Source organism: Solea solea, chromosome 6 (genome assembly GCF_958295425.1).
Source record: "Solea solea chromosome 6, fSolSol10.1, whole genome shotgun sequence".
NCBI classification, from domain to species: Eukaryota; Metazoa; Chordata; class Actinopteri; order Pleuronectiformes; family Soleidae; genus Solea; species Solea solea.
Window position 1 is genome coordinate 22,098,458 of NC_081139.1, and position 23,859 is coordinate 22,122,316.

The 23,859-nt window shown below is 41.0% G+C and overlaps 1 protein-coding gene across 2 annotated transcripts; it reads left to right on the top strand.

Moving 5' to 3' along the window:
- The first annotated feature begins 241 nt into the window (after nt 1-241).
- LOC131461444 (growth/differentiation factor 11-like) lies at nt 242-22,104 on the top strand. Of its 2 annotated transcripts, none has more exons than XM_058632701.1 (3): nt 242-1,085; nt 16,625-16,998; nt 21,511-22,104. In XM_058632701.1, the coding sequence occupies exons 1-3, from the start codon at nt 671-673 to the stop codon at nt 21,889-21,891; spliced, it is 1,170 nt and encodes a 389-aa protein (XP_058488684.1). In that variant the 5' UTR covers nt 242-670; the 3' UTR covers nt 21,892-22,104. The 2 variants fall into 2 exon arrangements, with proteins under 2 accessions (XP_058488684.1, XP_058488685.1); XM_058632702.1 differs by having other exon boundaries at nt 243-1,085; nt 21,514-22,104.
- The last annotated feature ends 1,755 nt before the right edge of the window (nt 22,105-23,859 follow it).

Sequence of the window (23,859 nt, forward strand, 5' to 3'; positions counted from 1 at the left end):
TTTACATGATTAAAATCTTTAAAAACAATGAGCCATAATTGATGTAATCAGCACAACGACTTCATTAAGCAATATATCTCATTTGAAACATTGGTGTCACTGTAAAAACAACAACCAAACATTTATACACTCATAACAGCGCGTGCACCCTCCCTTCGCTCTGTCCCTCTTGACTTGGTGACAGACCTAAAAGCCTTTTGTTGCAATCTTAGCCAATGGAGACGGATTACGACACCGGGCAGCTGAGATATATAAAGAGCCGCTTTTTGACCGCACTTGCACATTCTTCAGTGACACTTCTGAACACTCACACACCTCCGTGGACTAAATTGTACAGAAGACCCACAAAATAACCACTACAGCTTTTCCTACACGTGAGCATCAGACAGATCATTAGTTCACTTTCAATCAAAACAGCTTCTACTGAGATACACTGGGACGCACCTTTTTTTGGAACATTTTATTGCAAAAGCTCCTTCTGCAAAAAAAACAACAACTTCTTGGTGATCGTATTGGATTAGATGCATGTCACTGGTTCCCTGCCTTTTGTAGGATAAGGCAAGGAGTCGCGCACATCCGAGAGACAGAGGGGATATAACGGGATAAAGGGAGCAAAAGACAAGAGAAATAAAGAAAACAAAGTTGCACTGCCTGGTGTTCGCGCATCGTCATGAAGAGGTACAACTTCTTACTGTGCTTAATGGTGCTTATCTCCTTGGGACAGTCGGGGAGCGATGAGCCCAATCTGCTGCTGCCCTCTGCCAGCGAGACACCCACGGATGCCGGGTTGTCTCTGCTGGACGAGGACGCCGGTGCCCACGAGTGTTCCGCCTGTGTTTGGAGGGAGCAGAGCAAAGTGCTGAGACTGGAGACTATTAAGTCCCAGATTCTGAGCAAACTGCGTCTGAAGCAGGCGCCCAACATCAGCCGGGAAGTGGTCAATCAGCTGCTGCCCAAGGCGCCTCCGCTCCAACAGCTCCTGGACCACCACGACTTCCAGGGAGACGCGTCTTCCCAGGATGAGTTTATGGAGGAGGATGAGTACCACGCCACCACGGAGTCCGTGATCACCATGGCCTCTGAGCGTGAGTAATCGTTTACAACCCAACAATATTGTCTCCAAATGCGTCATGCGCGTAATTGCGCAGCAAATAAGTTCCAGTGACTGGGGCCTCTGCTGCTGCTGTGTGTGTGCATGGACAGTGCTGGAGCCGCTGCATGAGGCTCAGTCAAGTCAGTGACCCAGGATACTTTTTTGAGGTAGAGGGTCCACACTGTACACTGTGTGTTTGAAGTGGACTGGTATCATTTGACTAATGGCCCTGGTCAGCTGTTGGCCACGGCTGTCAAAGTAGCGATTACGCGCGGAGCTGATAAATCAATACTCAGCAGCTTAAAGAGCCTCGTCATTGTGAAACAGACAGCTCCAATATGGCCTGATGAACTTTTGTTTTCATGCTGAGGATGATGATGATGATGATGATGATTATAATGATGAGGAGGAGGATGAGGATGAAGGGTGCAGGGTGTCTCATGTTTATCTGCTGAGCTTCTCACTCACCTTCCTGCTGTCACGTCCAAACTTTTTTACCCTTTCACAACAGGAACTGCACGCGTGACAGCCCCTCATGAATGTCAAGTGCATTATTAATGATAATGCAGCATTTGGCTGGCAGTTGCATCACTTTAGCCTTTATGTCCTGTTTTGCATTAAAGGCCTACATTCTGGAGTTATGATCACGTCGTGGGGCCCTCTCTGATTATTGCCCCCTGACAATTTGCTTGCCCTCTCATTTCCCATAAATCCACAGATAAACCGCAGGCAGGCCCCTTAGAGACATTTTATAAAATTACTGTTGAACCCTGGCAGCTGTGCTCTATCGGTCTTTTATAGGAGGCTCTACCGGTTTCCCTGCTGTTCATCGCAGTGAGAAAAAGTGTGTCCAAAAAGCTGCTATTGTTCCCCTCATGCAGCGGCCCCCCTCGGCCGCACTTGCCTTTTAAATGCGAAGTTTATAGGCGCAGCTCGTTTTTTTTCACCACGAGTTCACAAAGACAGAGAATCACTTAGTGTCGAGGGGAGTGTGTGACCTTTTCCTGGCGAATTGCGGGGTTCAACAACATTTACACACGTAATATATTCTGCACAAGGCGGATAAAACACACTCCAAATAATGGCTTTTTTCTTTACTCCATGACTGAACAAAGATCAGCCTTTGTGCTGGAGCCTTATGTGTTTTCTGACACAATCCATGTGTCATTATCTATCTGTCTATCTATCTATCTATCTATCTATCTATCTATCTATAATAGAGCTTAATTGTCATTATTGCAGTTTAGCAGCTCTCATGTATCAGCTACATTGATTAAAAACACATTCAGACACATTTTCATTCTAGTCTATTTTTATTTTAGTCTATTTTAGACTTTATTTTCTCTATGAACTTAAGTGTTCATTACTTTTTGAATAAAAAGATCCAGGTCTACAAAAAATGTGATCCACATCTTGCCCTGTCCTAAGAAAACCACCTGCCTCTGTGACTACAGAGGGATTAAAAAAAGAGTACACAGTTGTAATTACAGACTAAAATGTTGGAAATAGGGAACTGTTGAACGGAACTGTTAATGTTCTGTGGCTGTTCATCCTTAGTGGATCAGATCAGCTGATTTGTTATATTTCAGCATCTACCGTGAAAAAAGAAAATGGTTGACAAACATCTATCTATCTATCTATCTATCTACCTATCTATCTATCTATCTATCTATCTATCTATCTGAGATTCGGTGGAATAACTTCATGTGATGTCTCCCACTGCACCTTTAAATGCCATATAACTAAACTGTAGCTTACGTAGCTCGTACAGTAGGGGAGAAACAATGACCTCAAACTGTATGTTTGAATCTTTGCTTCCCATACTCTGCACACACACACACACACACACACACATCTTTGTGAGGACACTCATAGACCTAAGGCATTTCATGGCCCCTTACTTCCAACTTTAACCATAACCTTAACTAAACCACAAGTCAAATCTTACTTCTAACATCAACCAGAAATTAGGACCAGGTTTTGGTCTCGATGACGACTACTGGTAGGGCTGAACAACTTGGGGGAAATATCTCTCATTGTAATCTGTCAACATGCTGCATATTGCAATTACCATATATTTATTATCAGTCAAGGTTTGTTTCAATGTTGGCTGTGTAATAGCTTTAAAGTGTTATTGAGCGTTAACATTACCGTACTATAAAAACAGGAATTACTCAGGATCCTATTGCAAGGAAGAGAACTTGAAGATAAAAACTGTTTCCAACATGTGTTAAATTGTTTTTTAACATGCTTCGAGTCTACAACAACAAACCAAAAACAGAAGAATTACATTGCTACTTTTGCAATTCACTAACTGTAAAATTGTCCTCATTATACCTTATGATACTGGCTCTAAAAAGTCAGTGTTTATACCAGAAAATGTCCATAAAAAAAAAAAATATATAGGTTTGTGCAGCTATTCTTCTCTGGGCACCACATTGACTTCATTGACCATAATCAGAGCCATATTCCTAACCTTAACCGTAACCATTTGCTTTCTCACCCTAACTCTACCCTAACAACCATTCAAATCTTAGCCCTAAACTTAACCACTTCCTCAGAAATGAGGTGGTTCTGTCTCATTAGGACCAGGTTTTAGTCTCCATGAGGACTGCTGGTCCTGACAAGGTCAGCGTTTATGCCAGAGGAGGTCCTAAAGAGGTAACAAAGATAAACACACACACACCTACCTATGCGTGATGCTTGCTAAACGTATCTTTCTCACAGCATCAGGAGAGAAGACTGACACTGTTGCTGTATCTGTCAGTTTACAGCACTTCCTCTCTGTTCTGTACGTCTCATCTCTTTACATCAAATGCAGTTTTCATCATCTAGCCAGCCCCCCCCCCCCCCACCCCACCCCCCACTGCTCACAACATCACCCACACATTCCTCCCCGTTAGCCTCTTAAATCTTTCCTCTTCTTTTCTCCGCTACTCGTGGAAGAGTTGAGAGAATGAGTGCATCTCTTCTGCCTATGGCGCCTTAGTGATCCCACAGGATTAAAAAGTGCCTTTTTCTGTCTCTCTGATAGAAGGAGGACTTCAAACACTATTCCCTGCGCACCTCGAACCCAATCACCCTCTCACGGTCGTGCACACTGCCTTTGATGGGCCATGTGGGTTCACACAGTACATACTGAACTGGACCTGTGCCAGAGTTGCTTCTTAGTATTCTCTCAAGGTACGTGGGTGCCGCAGTGGGGGTTGAGAGGGTCCATGCTTCTTGGTCTTTAATTACTATGAAATTTCATGGAAAAGTACAGCTATTTATATCGTAGTGCAGCACGTTATGTACTGAAACATCTCCCTCCATGCTGCGTGTCTTGTAGGTAACTGCTTCGCTTGCTGTTCATGCATAAAACAAATGGTTTGCTTTATGACCTCAGTTTAACAGGGTCATTTTTGTGCGCAGCACTGAGAAAGAGTGTCGATTTTTATTAATTAATGTGTTAGCATTAACATATGAATGCAAATACTGGAGTGTGGAGTTTGCATGTGCTGATTTATGTGTGTAATTGTCCTGGGCGTGAGTGCAGAGTGTGTATCTTGGAGCCTGGTTTGTTTTGCCTGAGGTGGGGTGAGGATTTGACCCCACTAGTCTCCCATTTGTCATTTGTCCAAGACATGTAGAGCAGACCTTCCTCTGCCGTCAGTGACCTTCTCCCTTTTTCAGTCTTTCTCTCTCTCTCTCTCTGTATGTTTGATAACCACACATTATGTCACGTCTTGAACCAAATGAAACTAGTTCAGACTGTTGTGCTAGAGTGTTGGAAGAAAGTTAGAAGCCTTTCATGAGGAACCGTTTTGTATTCTTGATCCTTCTTTTGCTTTGGGTAAATGGTCTATCTTGTGACAATTATTTTGAGATTGTCCAGTAACAGAGACTCCAGCAGAGAGCAGCACTGGCTCACCCTCCCTCCCAGACTTAATTCAGTTTTTAGTTTTATTCAAGTAATTGGACATATCAGTGTGTCCAGAATAGGAACTCGTCAGAGAAACACACTTGATAGAATCCATGCTGAGCTTTACGCATTCAGAAGATCACATTTGAAACACATAACTGACTCAACACAGTTAACTTTGCCCACATGTAGTCTTATTCACGTGTGTGTATGAGCTATAACAAAGTGTGATACTGGTATTATAATCCTGCGCTGATCAGACTCATACAAGCACAGGCTTACACAACTTTGTGGTAAATATATGGAGCAGCCACACACATGTAAAGGTATCTTTCCACATGTGCACAGTTGGGACAGTTAGGAGGATGCGTAAGGATGCTCTGCCCACACACCCACACACACACACACACACACCCACGCAGAGTCACACACACACTCCAGAGAAAAGTTCTCCTATTGACAAAAAGGGTCACAGAGTTCACAGCTATGTGATATATTGGAAGAGGAGACTATTAACCTCATCGGGGCTCTTTCTTCGGCAGCAAAGACGAACCGGTAGTAACTTGAACACTTATCCCCCACACATACACACACACACTCATCTACTAACCACTCCCACTAAAAAACAAGTCTTTTATAGTGTTGACCCTATAAAAGGGTCATTTCCTGAAGGTGCAGGAACCATAAAAATTAAGAGGGAGAGCGCTAAAAGGACAGAGCAGCAGAAGCCGGACTGTCTTCAACTCACTGGCCAGTGTTTGCTGGAAGTTGATGACTATGTGAGGCTTTTATAGATTTATTTATTCCATGGAAGTCTCAGTTTGACGATGACACCTGTTCCCCCTGTGTAGTTCTAGGCATCAGTTGAGGGAAAGATAAACTTTGCTGTTGGATTGTTTGGACGCCAGGGCATGAGTGGTTTGTTTAAAAGGGAGTAAAAATGCAAGAAAGAAAGGTCTGTAGGACTGTAGAAATTGCACAACATACTGTCAACTTTATGGCTAATAAAATTTCAAAGGGACCAAAGTCTATTAATACGGGGACAAAATTTCCCCAGGACCTCAGGAATCTCGCTCCTTCCACCCTCCTTCTTCTATTCCCACGCTCCCGTGTACGAGTCCCTGCAGCCGGCCTTTTTCTTGACACGTGGGAATATGTTGCATTGGAATTTAATGCAGGCTTTTCCAAAAAAGAAAAATACAACACAGAGAAATTTCTTGGATGGATGCAAGTTGCCATGCGATGTCAGTGTGTGACATCGCATGGCATTTTCATCTCCTGTTTTCTGTGCTGGTGTGTGTGTGTGTGTGTGTGTGTGTGTGTGTGTATCCACTGCTGAGCTCCTCGTTGCTTCTTTAAGGGATTTCAAAGAGGGTGATTGAGTTAGGTGCACCGCGGCTCATGCTGCGGGTATGAAGGGGGGGTGAGGAAAAGAAGGGAGTGAGTCCACAGGGAGCAACAAGCAACCCAGTCCTATCCTAAAGGGACAGAAATCATGGAAGGGTTTTATAGGTACAATTAAAAAGACCTGAAACAGATGTTACGTTTCACTAATAAAGGAAATAATTACTTCGGACCAGTAATTAAGCCCTATGTAGGGACATGAGTGAGGAGGAGGAGGAGGAGGAGAGGAGTGAAAAGATAAAATGGAGATCATTGAGGGAATTATTGTTGATGGATGCGTTCAGGCTTTGTGTGGTCGTGTGCGAGGAGCTGCTGAGGATCCGTTTATGGAAGAGTCCATTAAATCTAAGAGGCGTTTAAGCAAAGGAAATGCTGCATGGGCATAATGTTGCATCCCATGAGGGAGGTGCTGTGTTGGAAAGTAGCTCAATTAACAGTGGAGTAGCTCATGATTATCTACATGAAAATTTAATTAGCCTCTTTTCTGTGCAAAGGAGAGCAGCTCCTCACCGTATTTATCACCTGTGGTTTTATTCCTGCCTGCTGTTTCCACACCACTCCAGGAAGTTCATTATGAAAATGCACAGTCGATTTCTTTAGGGACAAGTGCAAGTTTGATTTATGTATTGTACAGCACAGATGGATAAAGAGAAGCTCATAAAGGGAACAGGAGATATTTTCGTGTTGCACGGGTAGTGGCACTAAGTAGCTACACCAACTTTGTCTTTAGAGGAAATCCTGGGCTCAGGCTGTGACAGATTTGGGTGAATATAGGGACTTTTTTTAGTACATGCATGTATGTAATTTATGTTGCTGGATCAGATGAAACCTGCAAGCGAGCAAGTTTGAACACATTTCAGACAGAAAACAACAGGGAAACAAAGATGATTCAAATACATTTGATAAATTCTCTCTGTCTGTGTTTTACATTTCTCAAATTCTTATCATATTGTGTATAACGTATCTGTATCTGGGGGAAGTCTAGGTTTATCTAATAATTGATTTCTAAATACATTATTTGCGAAACAGAACGCAAGCAATGTCACATGATGACAAGGATCAATGTGGGCATCATCTGCATACGTATCAATATTGTATTGTACTTTACTGCATTGCACAATATTCCCATATCACTTTATAGTCGTGTCTTCTCTTGCAAAACACAAGTGACTGTGCTCTCGGCTGGAAAGCGAGTGGTAGCACATCCTAAAAACATACTTTCTCTATTATTAGAAAAATCTGTATCCACTGCAGCTGCTGTTATATGAATCCTATTATGCTGTTATGTTGAAACCTTTGTGATATCAGCAAACCGTATGAGCACAAAAACCTATAGTATATCACCAAAAATGAACATGACATGTACTTACATCATCTTTGCTTGCTTTTTTTCCCAGTCTCATACTGCTCAACGTTTTCGTTTTGAGTGTTTTTATAGTTAAGTGTCTAAATTAATTGCTCATCTGAGCAGACAAATAATTATTATATGCAGAATTCCCCATGGCTGTATCCTGGGACCCTTTCTCTTTGACATCTAGCCTACATGTATCCGCTAGCTCAGACTATGGAAACAACAAAACTAATCGAACTATAAATATGCAGATGACACTCAAATCTATATCACCATATGACCACAGGACTATAATCCCATACAAGCTCCGATGTACCTGAATTTTCCTTTGTTAAACTTATTTCAAGTTGTAGACAAAGACTAATCAGAGGTCAGTGGGTAGTTTCAAAGGTAGCACAAATCAAATGAGGAGTCTGTGAATAAATCAACATGGGCACATTTGCCTTGAGCAGCTGTTCACCAACTCCGGGACATCTGGACCACTTGCTGCATCCTTTCGCTCTCTTTTTACAATAACTATATATTTCCTGCAGGACTTGGGAAAAATGTTATCTTTAGTCACTAGACTGGAAACTTTATTCATTTTTAATGTTTATTCTCTAATTCTTTATTCTCTATCTTTTGCATTGTCTTGTGTTGCTTCTATAGTTGATACCTTTGAAATGTTACATGAAGCTCTACGAACTGTGTTATTGAAATGTGCTGAATGTATTTGCCTTTAGTTGTAACTGCAGTTGTTTACCACTATAGCGTTTACTCTGTCCTGCTGTTACAGACAAGTCTGAACTAAATGTGACTCTTCTGACTCACTTGTGAAATCTCCTCTGAATCAACAGACTCAGAAACATGTCAGTTAAAGAAAGATACTGTATATCACAGTGCAAATTGAGACCATTTCCACACCTGCATTAGTTTCTGTTACTCTGTTCCATTACATACACACTTATGACGTCCAGATGTCCGAGAACGACACGGGGTAGTTTCCTGTATGTTTTGGCCTGCGCCAAATCAGATTCAGGTTTCACAGTATTTAAGAGGGTAAAATGTGCGAGCTATAACACACACTGACATGTTATCATGACACAAGCGTTTTGCAACTTGATTGAAACCATCAGCACGCAGTTGATGGAAGACATGGGCAATATGTCATTAGAGTTATGCAAACCCCCGTTTTTTACCTCCGAAAGTTAGCACAACTTGCTCCATAAACGTTTTGTTTGTTTTACCTATCGCCTTATTTTGTAAGAGTAAATTTTCTTTTTAACAGTAAAAATGTGTAAAATGAACAATAATGGTCAGTGGGAAGAAAGCAAGCATTTTCACAAGATCTTGAAATCACTTCTAGTTTTATCATTCGCTAATGTTTCCTTGATGGTGAATTTTAATGTCGGATTCATTTTCAAAGTGATTTAAGCCTTGTATTTGTCCAAAAGCATTAGCCCTTCAAATACATAAGAACCATTTTCCTTTTCTTAACATTTCTCCTTATGATAAAAGTGTCAAAAAATAAAGTTACTGGGTTCCACTTCTGCCGGAAGAGCAGCACAATGTCCTCTGACATTAATGTCTTGCATGTATGTGTGGATGCACAAGAACACAGGCAGTGAATCCTCAGCATGCTTACTGCTGTCCAGCTGTCCACCTTATTGCAGTTCACTGCACGCTCACTCTATTCATGCTCTGTCCCCGTCCTGTTGGAGATGTCCCACAGACATTCCCCTTATAATACAATCATATATAACCCCAAACACTAAAAGCAATGAGCTTTGAGTCCATTTGCTGATGTCAGTCAGTTTGGAGTTTATGCCGTTGCGTGTTCCTGAGTGTGTGTGTGTGTGTGTGCGCGCGCGTGCGTGTGTGTTCGCTGAGCGAGAACAGGGAGCATTAGGAGGTGTCTTTTGTTGCTCCTGGGGGGCTACTGTGCTCAGTCCTAATAGGAGTCTTGTGCCTGCCGTTGTCCCAAGGGAGAGCTTCTGAATGAGGGGGTCTAACTTCACACACACCCCCCGTCCATCCCCGGCTCAAGCCCGGCCTCCCCCACTACCCTCTCCTGTCCCCTGGGAGTGGCCGAGGGACAAAGAGGGAGTGGGGCTGGGGTGGGATGGGATGTTTGAGGGGGTGCACTGTGGCCCCTGTCTTATTAGAAGGGTCGTGAACGTGTCACGATGATTAATATGCCGAGGTGCGTGGGGATACCCTAGAGTCACATTTATTCAACATGAAGGCTCCCAAACACACACACACACACACACACACACACACACAGCACAAAATGGCACATTTGCATTTCCCATTAAGAAACGAAAATATAGATATATATATAAATAAATACATGTATGCAAATGTAACTCCTATCTAGGTTTATATCATTATGCATTATCCATTTGGACATTAACAATAGATGACCATTTTGCTCTCAACCCCACTTTAGCTGTGGTTTTTTTCACCTGATTGGCATATGTTACACACGCACACGCACACGCACACACACACACACACACGGACAACTGCCTTGTGTGATCCCCCATGAAATATTTTCTCTTTAAATGTAAGATATTTTCAGCGAGTGTGAAGGTTGTGTTTTAAAAAGTTCAAAACATCTGTGGTTCATTTTGGTTAATCCACAAAATCCTGTCAACTGTCATCAGTCACACTTCAGAAGATTAGTCATCCAGCTGAATTTTCTTCTTTTGCTCCAGGACAGAAAAAACTTCGTAATATTGAGCTCATTTCTCTTCTTGTTCTTCTTTGATTTCAGTAAATATAAAAAGACAGCCATTACAAACTGCTGTGAACCCTCTGTCAAACCAGAGATACAGACTTGAGTTGTTTTCTTGTGTTAGTGTTGTTGTGGATGTGGTTGTCCAGTTCTCATTTGTAAAAGAGGTCTTAATCTCATTTATACTTTCAAGTGGTTAAATAAAAACAAAAGATAATGGCACATCACTTAACGCTATAAAGATTCTACTGTTTTAACGATGTGACCTGTAGGCACAGTATTACATTACTTGTCAATCCTCTAATTATCTCTCCATCTGCTTTCAATAGTTTTATTGAAAGCATTTAACTTTAAAATTGCCCGCACTTGTGTTAAGGAGAAGACAGATGGCGTGCTGAATAAACCCTTATATTGTATATGTCTCCCTTTACACGCATGTATAGGAGGCTGTGGGCTAACTCTGGCACACAGGTATCAAGGGAATCCGCTCCATTTTTGATAGGCTCACCTGCAGGCCTGCTGGGTGTTGGCAGTAAAATTCATGCGCTGCATATGCTGCAATTATACCACAGGGAAATAAGCTGCTGTAATAATGGAGTAGGCTGGAAACATGAGGAGGAAAAGAAAACAGGACCATTTCTTTTAGAAAACACACCATCCTCCATATACTTCACATACTCCATATATACTTTTTTTTAACCTGTTTTTTCTTCTTCTTACTTTTCTAGTGTATAAGAACTAGTTTCTATTATTGTTAGTTTGGCCCAGGAGAGTTATGTAATTACTACAGTAGGTGAGGCTGAGCATGTAATCTGAATTTCTGTCCCTGCTGCTGGATCGAAATCAGAGTAAAAACAATGAACTTTAACTGTTCAGGAAATTAAGCTATAAAAGCAGACCAGCAGTTCCAGTAAAATTATGAACCCCCTCCAACATTAGTGTCACAGGAGCAATGTTATTTAAGGCAGCAGGATTAAATATCCCGTTGGTTTTCTGATCTTTACAAGCTAGGCTTTGCACACACGCAGAACTCTGCCAAGATGTGGGCTGTAATTAAGTTGCAGACATTCGTCCTCCACGGGTTGCTGCTTACTCCTGCACTTAGCGGATCTATAAAGGCATAAATTGATTTTGCCTATCAATGCAGTCATTGTTTAACATGACATAGCTCATATGTTGTGCAGGTGTGTTTAATAACCTGGGATCAGAGCGCACAGGCCCTGCTTCTCAGATTACTACCTCTCAAGAAAGGCCATGCTCCAGGACCTGAATCGTTTCAGCCATGCACATTTTTAGTTTTTACACCCAAAGAACTCAACAAAGGCAATGAAACGGGGTTCACAAAGGAATAGCTGGTGTCTCCAACTGCAGTGATTAAAAACAAAAAAAGTAGTAATAACAAGTAAACCCCAAGCAAACTGCACAATCATTCATTCCCAGTTTTGTGCTGATGAGCAAACACAACACCACCCACATTAATTGCTGTGACCCCAGCAACCCACCAGAAGGAACATTGACATACTGTTTGTCCAGCGTGAGACATTGTGTAATTGTATAATTTACACTCACTAATGACTGTCCCTGGAAATACAGGCTGAAGGACCACGTCTGTCCCTGGCTTGGCCCTTATTCAATGTTTGCCCTGGACTCTTCTAATGGATAGTCCATCTGTACCTCGGTGAATTCATATCCCTCAATGCACGCCCATAATTCAATTACAACACTTGTTTAGTGTAAAAAAAACAAGCCAGTGTGTTACGTCCTGCCCATCGGAGGTTTTACAAACAATCCATCATTGGCTGCAGAATCTCCACCCTAATCAAAACAAAAACAAACTGTGGCCTATTCAGTGCTGCAGTGTCACTGAGATTTCAAATGATTCTCTGGTGAAAAGATGTGTTGTGACGAAAGACACATTACCATTGCCATAAGGTCGACCTTGACCTTCAAACTCAATCTGGCTATTTGGGGCTGCCCCTCCCCAGCACCACTGAGATGTAAAGAGGCTGACGGTTTTGACCCCTGATCCCATTTCTTAACTAGGCTGAGGTGCCAAATAACCTTTTGACCCAGGAAGCATTTGCAGGTTGCCGGAGCAACATCAGCTTTAGCAGTGATTGACAGGTCCATGCAGTTTTTTTCTCTTATTTGTTTAGATGATGGCGCAGCAATCTCTCTGAACATAAATAATAGAAAACTGCATGTTTTTTTTGGGCCAAAATAGTCAGAAAGTATCAAATATGCTCAGAGAAAATGGGCAGATTAAATATTCTTTTGTACTCCATTGGCAAATTATTATGCCAGATAGACGCGGAATAAATTTCCCTCAATAAACGAACGCTTTACATGGAAATTAATGTATGAATGCAATGGATGGATGTCATTATATCTAGGTCTATGTAAATGAAGCATGTGCAGATTTGACATGTGGTGCACATCACAAAAACACCAGAGCCAAGGATCATGACAAGAATAAATCTGACAATACGAGGAGACATCTTGTCTTCTTTGACATAACCCAGAGGCCACACCCCAGTCATATGTGTGAGAGGGGAGAGCCACTGACAACAAAAAAAAAAAACTTGAGATGTTTTAATTTCGGCAGTTGTGAGATTAACCATTTCATCGCAACTGACCCAGGGGAATCTAGGGTTACCATCTGGCTGCTGGCCACCATAACTGATCCTTGTTTTAATATGCAAATGTATCTGTTTTCACAACCTGGATGTAATCTCAGATGTAACCTGACGGAACAAAATCAAACATGTGCGCATGTGATAAAACAGGTCTCATGCATAAAGACAGAGGGCAGCAATAGGTCTAGCGGAATAAAAAGATGAGTTTGGAGTCAACATTGTGCTGGGAATAAATAATGACTTATTTATCAGTTATCGTCTCATGGTTTGGTTCAGAATATTTTTATTTTTCTGTGAAGTACACTTAAACTACTAAGAGCAGCAGCTACAAACTCTGCACACTGTGTTACACAATCTCTTGTCAACCTATCATCACTCCTCTGGTGTGTGGAGCTGTGTTAGTAGATGTTTTTTATGGTCAGTGTGCAAAACGCACGCAAGTCTTCCTTGTGAAGTCTCGATAACTGCAGCTGTGCCCTCTGCCTCCCAAAGACACGCAGCACTGTTAACGACAAAGTTTCTGCTTCATCATTATCGTTATATTGTCATTGTTATAGATGGCTTTTAGAGTAAAATATCTGCCTGTCACTTTTTTTGTTGTTTGATGTACAAAAACATAATATGTGTTTGCTGCTTTGGGAAAAATTAAATTTTCTTCAAAAAAAACCCCTCTGAGGACCATTTTATTTTTTATTTCAGTTAGTGATGGTTATAGTTAAGTGATTCAGATTTTACCCATCCATATCCTACCCTGCTGCTGTTGGTTGTGCCAAACATCAGCGAGATCACTGACAGATTTTGATTTTCAGCTCAAGATTTTGCATGCAGCTGTTGGTGCAATGCTCCGTGTTGCACTGGGATTTGCTGATTAATAAATGCTCTGCTGCACAGGGAGTGATGTGTTCAGTGTTTCCACAAGTGGGAGTGAATGGTGCAGATGTCGCTATCAGCATAATGGATGCAAAGAACAGCACAACCTGCAGAATCACAAGAGAATTATGGTCAACATAATAGTAGCACTGCATGATATGGTCCAAAAAAAAATCACATTACAATTATCTAACAAATGTTGAGATTGCGATAAGATTCAAAATTGGTATGACTGATTTTTATTTTACATCGTATCTGTCATTTTCATGAAGAAAGAAATCTAGTAGTCTGTTAACACACAAAGCACAAAGAAGAGTTTTGAGCCAGTGAATTTGTATTACAATCGATTAGTTTTTTTGTCCATAAAATGTTGGAAAATGTTGATTGGTCTTTTCCCAGACCTTGTAGTTCACAAATGTTTGTGTTCGATTTTTCGATGTTGACAGTTAATAATCAATTAATTGTTGCACCCCTACTTAATCATATTATATTATTCAAATAATATATTCAATTGATATTGGACATGGCCATTTTGCAATTTTGATTATTTTGTGAATAATTGTGCAGTCATTAATGCAAAATCCATGATATTGTGGTGGTGGTATTACATTAGGATAATGATGGCATTAAATAAAGTTTCTCAGCAGCAATACAAATTTCTTCAAATGGTTGTGATTTTAAAAATTGATTTAATTGGCTGATGACTTTTGTCTGACTTTAAAAACCCAGCTCTAAGATTTTCTTACACAACTGTTTTTCAAACAGAATATCACACGAGGGACAGGAAAGTTTCCGATATGTAATATCCCACAGAAACTGCAACACTGCAAAGACAGAGCCCTCATAACAATCCTGCTACAGCTGCATGTAAAAAAAAAAATCTATAGATCATAAATGGTTGAAGCCTCAGGCTCTTTCAGACATGACTAGATAAAGAGTGTTGATAAATTTTTTAAAATGGGAGAAGTTGACATATTTACTCAGGGTGCAACAAGATGAATTTACAAGTGTAAAATGGAGGAGGCCTGTCTTTTATAAAGTCCCTTTGACAAAATTAACTGAGATAGGGGAATAGCTTGAATTCTACAATTCCTCCCAGTTGTGTTGTTACTGTTTGTGTTATTCATGGTTTAAGAGTACACAGGAAGTGTGGGCTAAAGTCTGTAACTGACTGCATGAACGCTGTGAAACCATGCTTCCAACAGCTTTTCATAGGTGGACATATAAACATTAGGTCAGTCTCACTGTCTCACACCCAGACACAGTAGCTTGTGTTAGCTGCGGTGGTAGCTTGTATGATTCAACTCAACACTACAGACCACTGGAGTTAGTTTGTCAGCACCCACAGTTTTAAGGAGTAGTTCCTAATATGTATGCTATGTATACCTCACTCTATATTATTGTAGGAACAGTACATTTGTTGTATAAATGCTGATACTTTAGCTTTAAGCAACATGGGCTAACTGCTAGCACTTACCTGTCTAATAGAAAAGAGGAAACCTCTGCGTCGCTCTTCTTCACCGTCTTCTCCAAACCCCAGATTCATACTGGTTTTTGAACGGCTTTAGTCCACTCTGCATTTAGTCTCACTGAACTAGCGTATCTTTAGTGCCGCGTGCTCCATTAGCGCACCTTCTCTTACCAGCCCGACTGTAACCTGACTGTCCCGCCCCCTAACTGTTATTGGCTTGAGAACACCCAGAGGAAAACAAAGAGGAAACAATGAATATGAGCAGGGGGCCATTTTATTTGCAGATAAAAATGCTACAGCACATTGTTAGTGGCACATTATCTGTATACATCTGGTCACTTTTTCGCCTTTTTCTCTACAGAGCTCCCCCTATAGTTTTAGAGTACATATTTTTATATCACCACCTTAAACATCCATCCATTGTGTACCGCTTTATCCTCACTGTTGTAAAAACTCACCGCGGAAACTCCCCCCTCCCTTCCCCTTTCCTGACCATGTGCATTTGTTTTCAACAGAGCCAACAAACATAAGCCGTGGAGCCATGCCTATACCAGTCGGTATCCTGTTTGCATGCTTCTGTTTTTTTCAATTATTAAAAGCCAGTCCGATGCTAACTTGTGTGTGGCCCCCGACCCGCTCAGACAGTTGTCCTCTTCCTCGCTTCCTCCAACAACAGTTTTCTCTGCCTCTTTTTGGGGCGGCTCTGCCATGATAAACGTCTAAAATAACCCTATCACTGCCCTGATCGTATAGCCGGTACCTGGCTAGGGGGTGTGTGTGTGTGTGTGGTGCTGTGAAGCAACTCGACTCCGGGTCAGCGCCCCTGATCTTGCAAGGCTGGTTTTCCACTAACAGATGGTAGGGGGAGTGGAGGCAGCCCCCAATCTGCCCACAACAAGCCATTTAACCATCACAATGACTCCGAAGCTGTTAAATTAGGGTAAAAATCCTGCCTAGTTCTGCTTTAAGCTTTTTGCCAGACGTTGATGCTTATGACTATTATGTAATTGAGGGTGTTTTTTGGTGACAATGACGTGTCTCAAAAGGTCAAACATCCTGAAACAAAGCTGCAGTTCTCTGGCATTTCTCAATGTTGTCGGTTTTCTGCAAGTACAATGTAAAGTGTTATTTAATGCTTTAGTACAAGTATTAATGTAAGATGTGCTTTCTCCACAGCGGAGCCACTGGTGCAGGTGAATGGGAAGCCGAGCTGCTGCTTCTTCAAGTTCAGCCCCAAACTGATGTTCACTAAAGTGCTGAAGGCCCAGCTGTGGGTTTACCTGCGACCGTTGCAGCAGACCTCCACCGTTTACCTGCAGATCCTCCGACTGAAGCCCGTCACAGAGCAGGGCAGCCGCCACATCCGCATCCGCTCCCTGAAGATAGAGCTCAACTCCAGAGTGGGCCACTGGCAAAGTATTGACTTTAAGCATGTGCTACAGAACTGGTTCAAGCAGCCGCACACCAACTGGGGAATCGACATCAACGCCTTTGACGAGAGCGGCAATGATCTGGCCGTTACCTCGCTGAGACCTGGAGAGGAGGGACTGGTAAGGACCCTCAGACCTGTCCTTGGGAAGGGGGGGGTAACCAATTCTATCACAGCTCACATTCATGCAAAGTTATATTACAATCAACAATGGACTAAGATGAAACTTACAGTCATGGGTGAGAAGAAGGATGGTATAAACATCATGCCTTCTGCACGTCTTTTTAATTCAGTCCTTTAAATTATTTGCTTTGGCTCCTTTATGTTCCCATTTCTAAATGTTCTGATCAGCCACCAACCAACTTGGTGTTTTGAAGCATACAGATATACTTCAGGGCTGGTGGGAACTTATGCACTTTAAGCAAGGGTCTTGCTTTACAGAGGTAGCCATCCTGTGTTGTCATGTTTCTACAGGATTCTGACATTTTACAAATAAAGAAGAACATACTTTTTTGGCATGCCAAGGCCACCGTAGTTCCCTGTCGCACTTGCAAAAAGGAGAGTGATTAGAGGAGTTCACAAAGTTTGTTACAATCTCATCATTAGTCACTAATTCTTTAGTTCATTCTGCAGCATTACAGCAGCCACACTGTCCCAGTGAGAAGTCCACTTAAATGGAAGTCTCACTTGGTTTGTGACGTCAGTAAACATTTTCCTTAATGATCTCAATCACTAGTTACAGATCTCCTTCAATAGCGCATGCTCTTTGTTTGTAAATTATGATTCCATTTAGAGGAAATTTGGCCCCCTTTACACCTGGCATTAGAATATGTTTTCTGTGATCAGATAGTGATCGGATAGTGCTTCACCACATGCATTTACACCTGGTATTAACATGCTGTTCCGGCGTCCACATCAAGATCCGATTGCTATCCGTGAACTCCCTCTGTGCACTGCCATATCAACAACATCAACAGCAATGTTAGCTGCAAGTGAAGTCACGCTATTGTATAGATTCCTCTTTGCTTTTCGAAGCAGGGGAAGAAGTCGCCTTTGACAAGCAGAAAACCAACAAAAGCATAGGAGTGAAGTGGCAACCTGTTTGCCGCTCTTGCAGGACGCAAAGTTTCTGTACTCGTGCTTTTTTGTGAGGCAATAAACTCCAAATAAAATCCAAGAAGGAAACGAGGCCGACGTAAAAGAAAGTGCAGCGATTTATTGTCACTCTGTAATCCACATTGAACACAAAATAAAAGTCGACAAGCAAAATTCCTGATATTAGGTCTGTCACCTCAAACTAATTGACAGGAAAAAATAAGTTGCAGAGATGCCCACATGGCTCATTTACTGTAGTTTACTACCACAAGCTGTGCTTTACGGCAGTACCAGTTTGTGATAGCAGGACAAAATAAGAGCATAATAAAACTTATCTAACTGAATAAACATTGATTGATTAATTATTATAAATTAAAGCAAAATAGGTAGAGCACAAAAAATGCAAACATAAGCCTTATATTTTCTATGGCTCTAACAAGGAGAGTGTGCACTTTTGTTGCCGCTGTCACGTTAGCTGGGCTCTGAGCCACCATGAGTGGACACCAGTGTGATTGACAGCTGGCATCATCCAATAGGTGATGCCTATGAACTTCCGGTTGCAAAATATCAGTCACTGGGCAAATTTTAAATCTTGAAGTGTAAAATAGAAGTTCAGATTCATATGTATGATGTCACGAACAGCAGCTGTGGGAACAACAGAGCTGCACGTGAAGCAGCAGATCACCCATCTAGTGTCAACCTGGTCTTATATACTGGACCTTTACCTGTGCCACTGCCATTGATTCAGAGAATCAAGGTATACTGTAGTATCGGTCACCTTGAGTGGATGATGTGGTTTTGGGGAAGTTCCTGAATGTCATGTATTCTGAAACGCTTTGATACGAACATGTCAGAGGTCTAAATCAGTCTAAATTTACTTTAGTCCAGAGAAAACACAGCTGCTGTTTGGATGAGTCTTCATCATGTAGTCACAACCACATCCCATCTTTAGACCTACTGCAAGTTAACAACAGTTTGCACATATACACATACACCCTAACACTTCTTTGTGATTATTCCACATTTTTGGTGTCTTGAAGACTGAACCTTGTTGAGGTCATAAGAGATGATTAAATCACTTCTGTTGAAAATAGAAGTTGGAAGGTTTAAATGTTATTTAACGTGAGGCTGCAGTGAATTTTGCTTTTTGTTGAAAATATGCTGCAGAGGCTCGGACTTTGAGAGCAGGAGGATTTAAAATGTGTTCACAACATATATCTCTAGACTCACCTCAGCCTATATATTTGCTTAAGTTAAAAATCCCAGAGTTATTGTGACTGAAAATCACACACAACATCCGCGTTGAATTATGTAGGCCAGTCATCCCAGTTAAGCAACACCAAATATTTACCAAGTGGTCATTTGGGTCAGATCTTCACAACACATATCAGAGGTCAGCTCTGGTGTCTTGGCCAATAAATCGCTACCCTCTGAGTGCACACCATGCACAGTGTGTAATGTTATTGTTGAGCAAAAAAAAAAAAAAAAAGGAAAGATCAAAAACACACGCAAGTGTACAAAAATAAAACAAAACACAACAAGCAAAGAAAGAGGCAAACTCTGCTTCTCCCTGATCCTCTGGTTCTTTTTTCTATAACAAAAGCCCTAAAGGCCAAACTGACATGGTCTCCCCCCAACGGCCTTTCAGCTTATTTCCTCTTTTCAGTGCGTCACAAAAAACAGTGCTGGAGCCCAGCTGGAATCACTGTGGGGAGAGGAAGGCTTTGTAAAACAAACATGATGGAGTAAAATATTTGACCCGCTTGCTTTGCCCAAAGGTCAAGGTTATGTTAGGCTGCAGATGACCTCCTGGGTCATGGATCAAGCCAAGCATACAAATTCATCTCTAAGTTTGAGGAAAGATTAGTTTCTGTCAGTGACCTTTGACTCGTTGCTCAAACAGCACATTTTGCTCCTACTTTAATGATGACTGATTTGTAAAGCTTTTTAAAATACCAGGTGATAGATGTTGGGTTTTAAGTTGTTTAAAGCTTCTTCTTTGTCACTTTTTTTCTTCAATGTTGCCCAGCTTTCATCAGTTTAATTTGGATAAATTTGAAATCAGTATCACCAGGGCCACCCCAACCCTTTATGGGGCCCTAAGCTGAATTTGATTTGGGGGGTGGCTCCCCTCCCACCACCTGGGAGTAGCTGGTGCTTGACTATTATTGATACAAATATAACACTTTAAAATTGTGCTATTTTACACCAAACCAGTGTCACTCTTGTTGTTTAACCCTGAGAACACAGAGCTGCTTTTTCCATGACTATGTTAAAGCGTATGTACAGAGGCTATAAGAATGTGCAATATAGAGTGTCTCATATACTGTTTTTCAGCACAACCTAGGCAATCAGATGATTTTTTTTTTTCATTTTCACCAACTATATAAACTCAACTGGGCAAAAAGTACTCAAAATGTTTTAAATCGGATTGAATTTGTGAAATTTGGAAATACGTCACAGTTCAAAGTTCACATTGGCTTATTTTTATGAACAAAAATAAAATATTTTCTATTTTGTGACTTCTGCACAATTATCGCTACTCACGTTTTGTTTTGTTTTTGAATGCAATATAAAATTAATTAATGAAAAATGCATTTCGTAAAGCCTGAAGATGTGACCTATAAACACACACCCCCAGTATGTCCATATAAGGAGTTTATTTTTCCTATGGCAATTTACCAAAGGTACGCCTTTTTTTCTCCACACACTAGGACTAAGACTAAAGCAGAAAGTATATACTCATTTCTCATTTCTCACATAAACAAAGAGTGTCATGGTTGAATCTAAATTCTAAAAACATCTTTAAATTGATTTTTGAAGCATGGCTCTGTTACTTAAAAAACGGATTCAATACGCACTAGAGAGTTACAGTGCCACCTATAGAGGCGAAGTCAGACTTACAGCCAATAAATAGATTTTCTCCTCCACACGTATACTTGGACTTGGCAAATTGTCTGATTGTCCGATTAAAGTCCAAAGTGAAAATCAGCAATTATACTATTTAAATATGTTACTCTGTGACTTCAGTGGTTGAATTTCTCTGGTTTAGATTTACTTACATGACATAAACGTATCAAACAAGGCTCCAGTAGACGAGCAGCTTCTGTGTCCTCACGAGCTAAAAACGTTGATTTTCTCTATGGACTTTGGTTCAGAGGAGTCGGCAGTTAGTTTTCAGAAATGGTTTGTCTAATGGTGAGATAAACATGTTCTTAAGATGTCATAGACTTAAACAGCCTCAAATATGTTTTAAGCATTCCATGTCTCAGGCTGGTTCTTGCCAGTTTCAGCACAAATTGCAGCTCATTTTGCAAAGTCAGTGCAAATAGTGTTTCAGTTCCTAAAAAAAAACAAGTGAACAAATATGACACACAAATAAAACTAAGTCGTTCGAATTATCGTTAGAAAACTACATAAACTACTCTCCAGTGTATCATACATTCCATAACTGCAGTCTCAGTCATATCTCTGTGGTTGTTGTTCTTTTATAACCACCTCTTTCTCTCTGCCTTGCCCCTTCTCCCCCTGATTCCAGCAGCCGTTCCTGGAAGTCAAGGTTCTTGAGACGACCAAACGTTCTCGTAGAAACCTGGGCCTGGACTGCGACGAGCACTCAACAGAGTCTCGCTGCTGTCGCTACCCACTTACTGTGGATTTTGAGGCGTTCGGCTGGGACTGGATCATTGCTCCCAAACGCTACAAAGCCAACTACTGCTCCGGTCAGTGCGAGTACATGTTCATGCAGAAATACCCACACACCCACCTGGTGCAGCATGCCAACCCCCGGGGCTCCGCAGGGCCCTGCTGTACTCCAACCAAGATGTCCCCCATTAACATGCTCTACTTCAATGACAAGCAGCAGATCATCCATGGCAAGATCCCAGGGATGGTAGTGGATCGATGTGGCTGCTCTTAGGCTGTAGAGGGGAGACGCACACTTGTGTACAGCTGCCATTGCATCAATCCACCCATCACCCTTTTGGAGCTCTCCCCTGGCACCGGAATCCACTCTACAGCACCAGATTTCACTTTTGCCTAGCCACAAAAACATTCCAAGGAGGTTTCCACTTTTTTTTTCTAGTAATTAAAATTATTCTAATTGTTGAAAAAAGTTATAAATGAGATATGATTTTTTTTTTTTTTAAAGGGACTGATTGATGGAAATACAGCACAGGATGAATAATTTAAAGAGGTTGAACTTGTGGAGCAGATCCGGAAAATGGTAAATGAGACAAAACAATGTTATAGAGTGTGTGTTAGTTTGATGTTTCTTTAAGCATTTGCTTGTTTGTTTTTTTGTTTGTATGTGTCTGTCTGTCCGTCTGTCTGTCTGTCTGTCTGTCCGTCTGTTTGTTTGTTTGTTTTATTGACATCTTTGTGAAATGTCCAGGTTAGTGGATTGTAATGACAGGAGACTTAAGCATGTTTTAGAGCTACGTTAGTCATAAGGTGAGGTTGGAGATACTTAATGTTACAGATACTTACACTTACCGGTGAGATATGATCCACAACACTATTTTGTCATGATCAGATTATTTTGGGTTTTTTTAATAATCCATCACGTTAAAAAAAAAAAAAAAAGATGCTAATCCATGCTAACATGAGGAGAGTTTCCCATTAGGAATGCTTTTAGTGCAAATCCAAAATCTTGTTTACAGACGCTTAGAGATGTGCTCTATAGATGTAAAGTGTTGAGGAGATCCAAAACCAAACCTGTAGCCTCTAATATTTAAGTCCCCAGTGGGACATTCTCATACTCTATAAAACCTTCACCCTGTTAAGTCAGTATAGATATTTCTGCTGCTCCACCAAAGTAGATGATGCAGATTTCAGTTTGACTTGCACATATAGGTCTGGAGGTGTAAAGTCTGTAAAGAGAGCTGGGAGAAGGAAGAGGAGTAGGACAAGAACCTGACGGTTTTCCTTTTCTTCTGTGTAACAAAGAAAAATAGACTTTAACGCCTTCATTTTCTTTTTTTGCATTAAATGTTGAAAACAGTAAATGCACTCTTAAAAATAACTTGAAGAGACCTGAGACTGAGCATATGATACAAACACAGCAGCATCCATGAGGGTGTGAGCTGCTTGTTTCCAGTGTTCACTCTGTTCTATCCTGGGTGAATTATTGAGCTGATAGCGCATTGTTTAAAATATGTAAGCAAAATTCCAACTGACTGACAGCAGTTTTCACAACTGTGTTTAAAAAAAAAAGTACACTGTCAAGTCAGTTCATTCACTTTTTCTCAGTGCTAGTTCAGAAGAGTTTAAACTTTAGTGCTGTGCTCATAATAGCTTTTATGAATCACAACAAACCACTTAACATGTAGAACAGAAGTTAACTCTAACGACAAGATATTCGCATTCTGAAATGCCACCAATTCACTTCAACCTCAGCTACTTTATCATCATTATCATCATCATCATCGTCATGGAGAAAATATTGTTAGAGCTTGAACACAGTTTAGATTAGTATGCTTGAAGTCTGTCTTTGTCTCCTGGGTGTCAAAGCAAAGATATCCTTTTGTTTTAAACGAAAGCACTATGCTGTTGGATAAAGGAAGAGCCTTCTGACATTATATATAAATGATATATGTATATATTAAAAAAAAAGGGGTACAAAAACCTTTTTGGGGGCACTCTACCTTACCAACAATAAATTTTGCACTATACGACGTTCATTGCGTGAGGAGGTTAAGTGTTGTTTGTGTTTTACCAAGCACAAGAGAGCTTGTACAGTATAGGATTTTAAAAAGCTATTCAAGCTTCTGGTGATAAACCATTAAGCCGAGAGGTTATCACTTCTTTTTGATTCCATCATGCTTTCCTGACTTTTGTCCGAAGCGGGGGCCTGTCCATACACTCACACACTTCTATCCAATCTGGA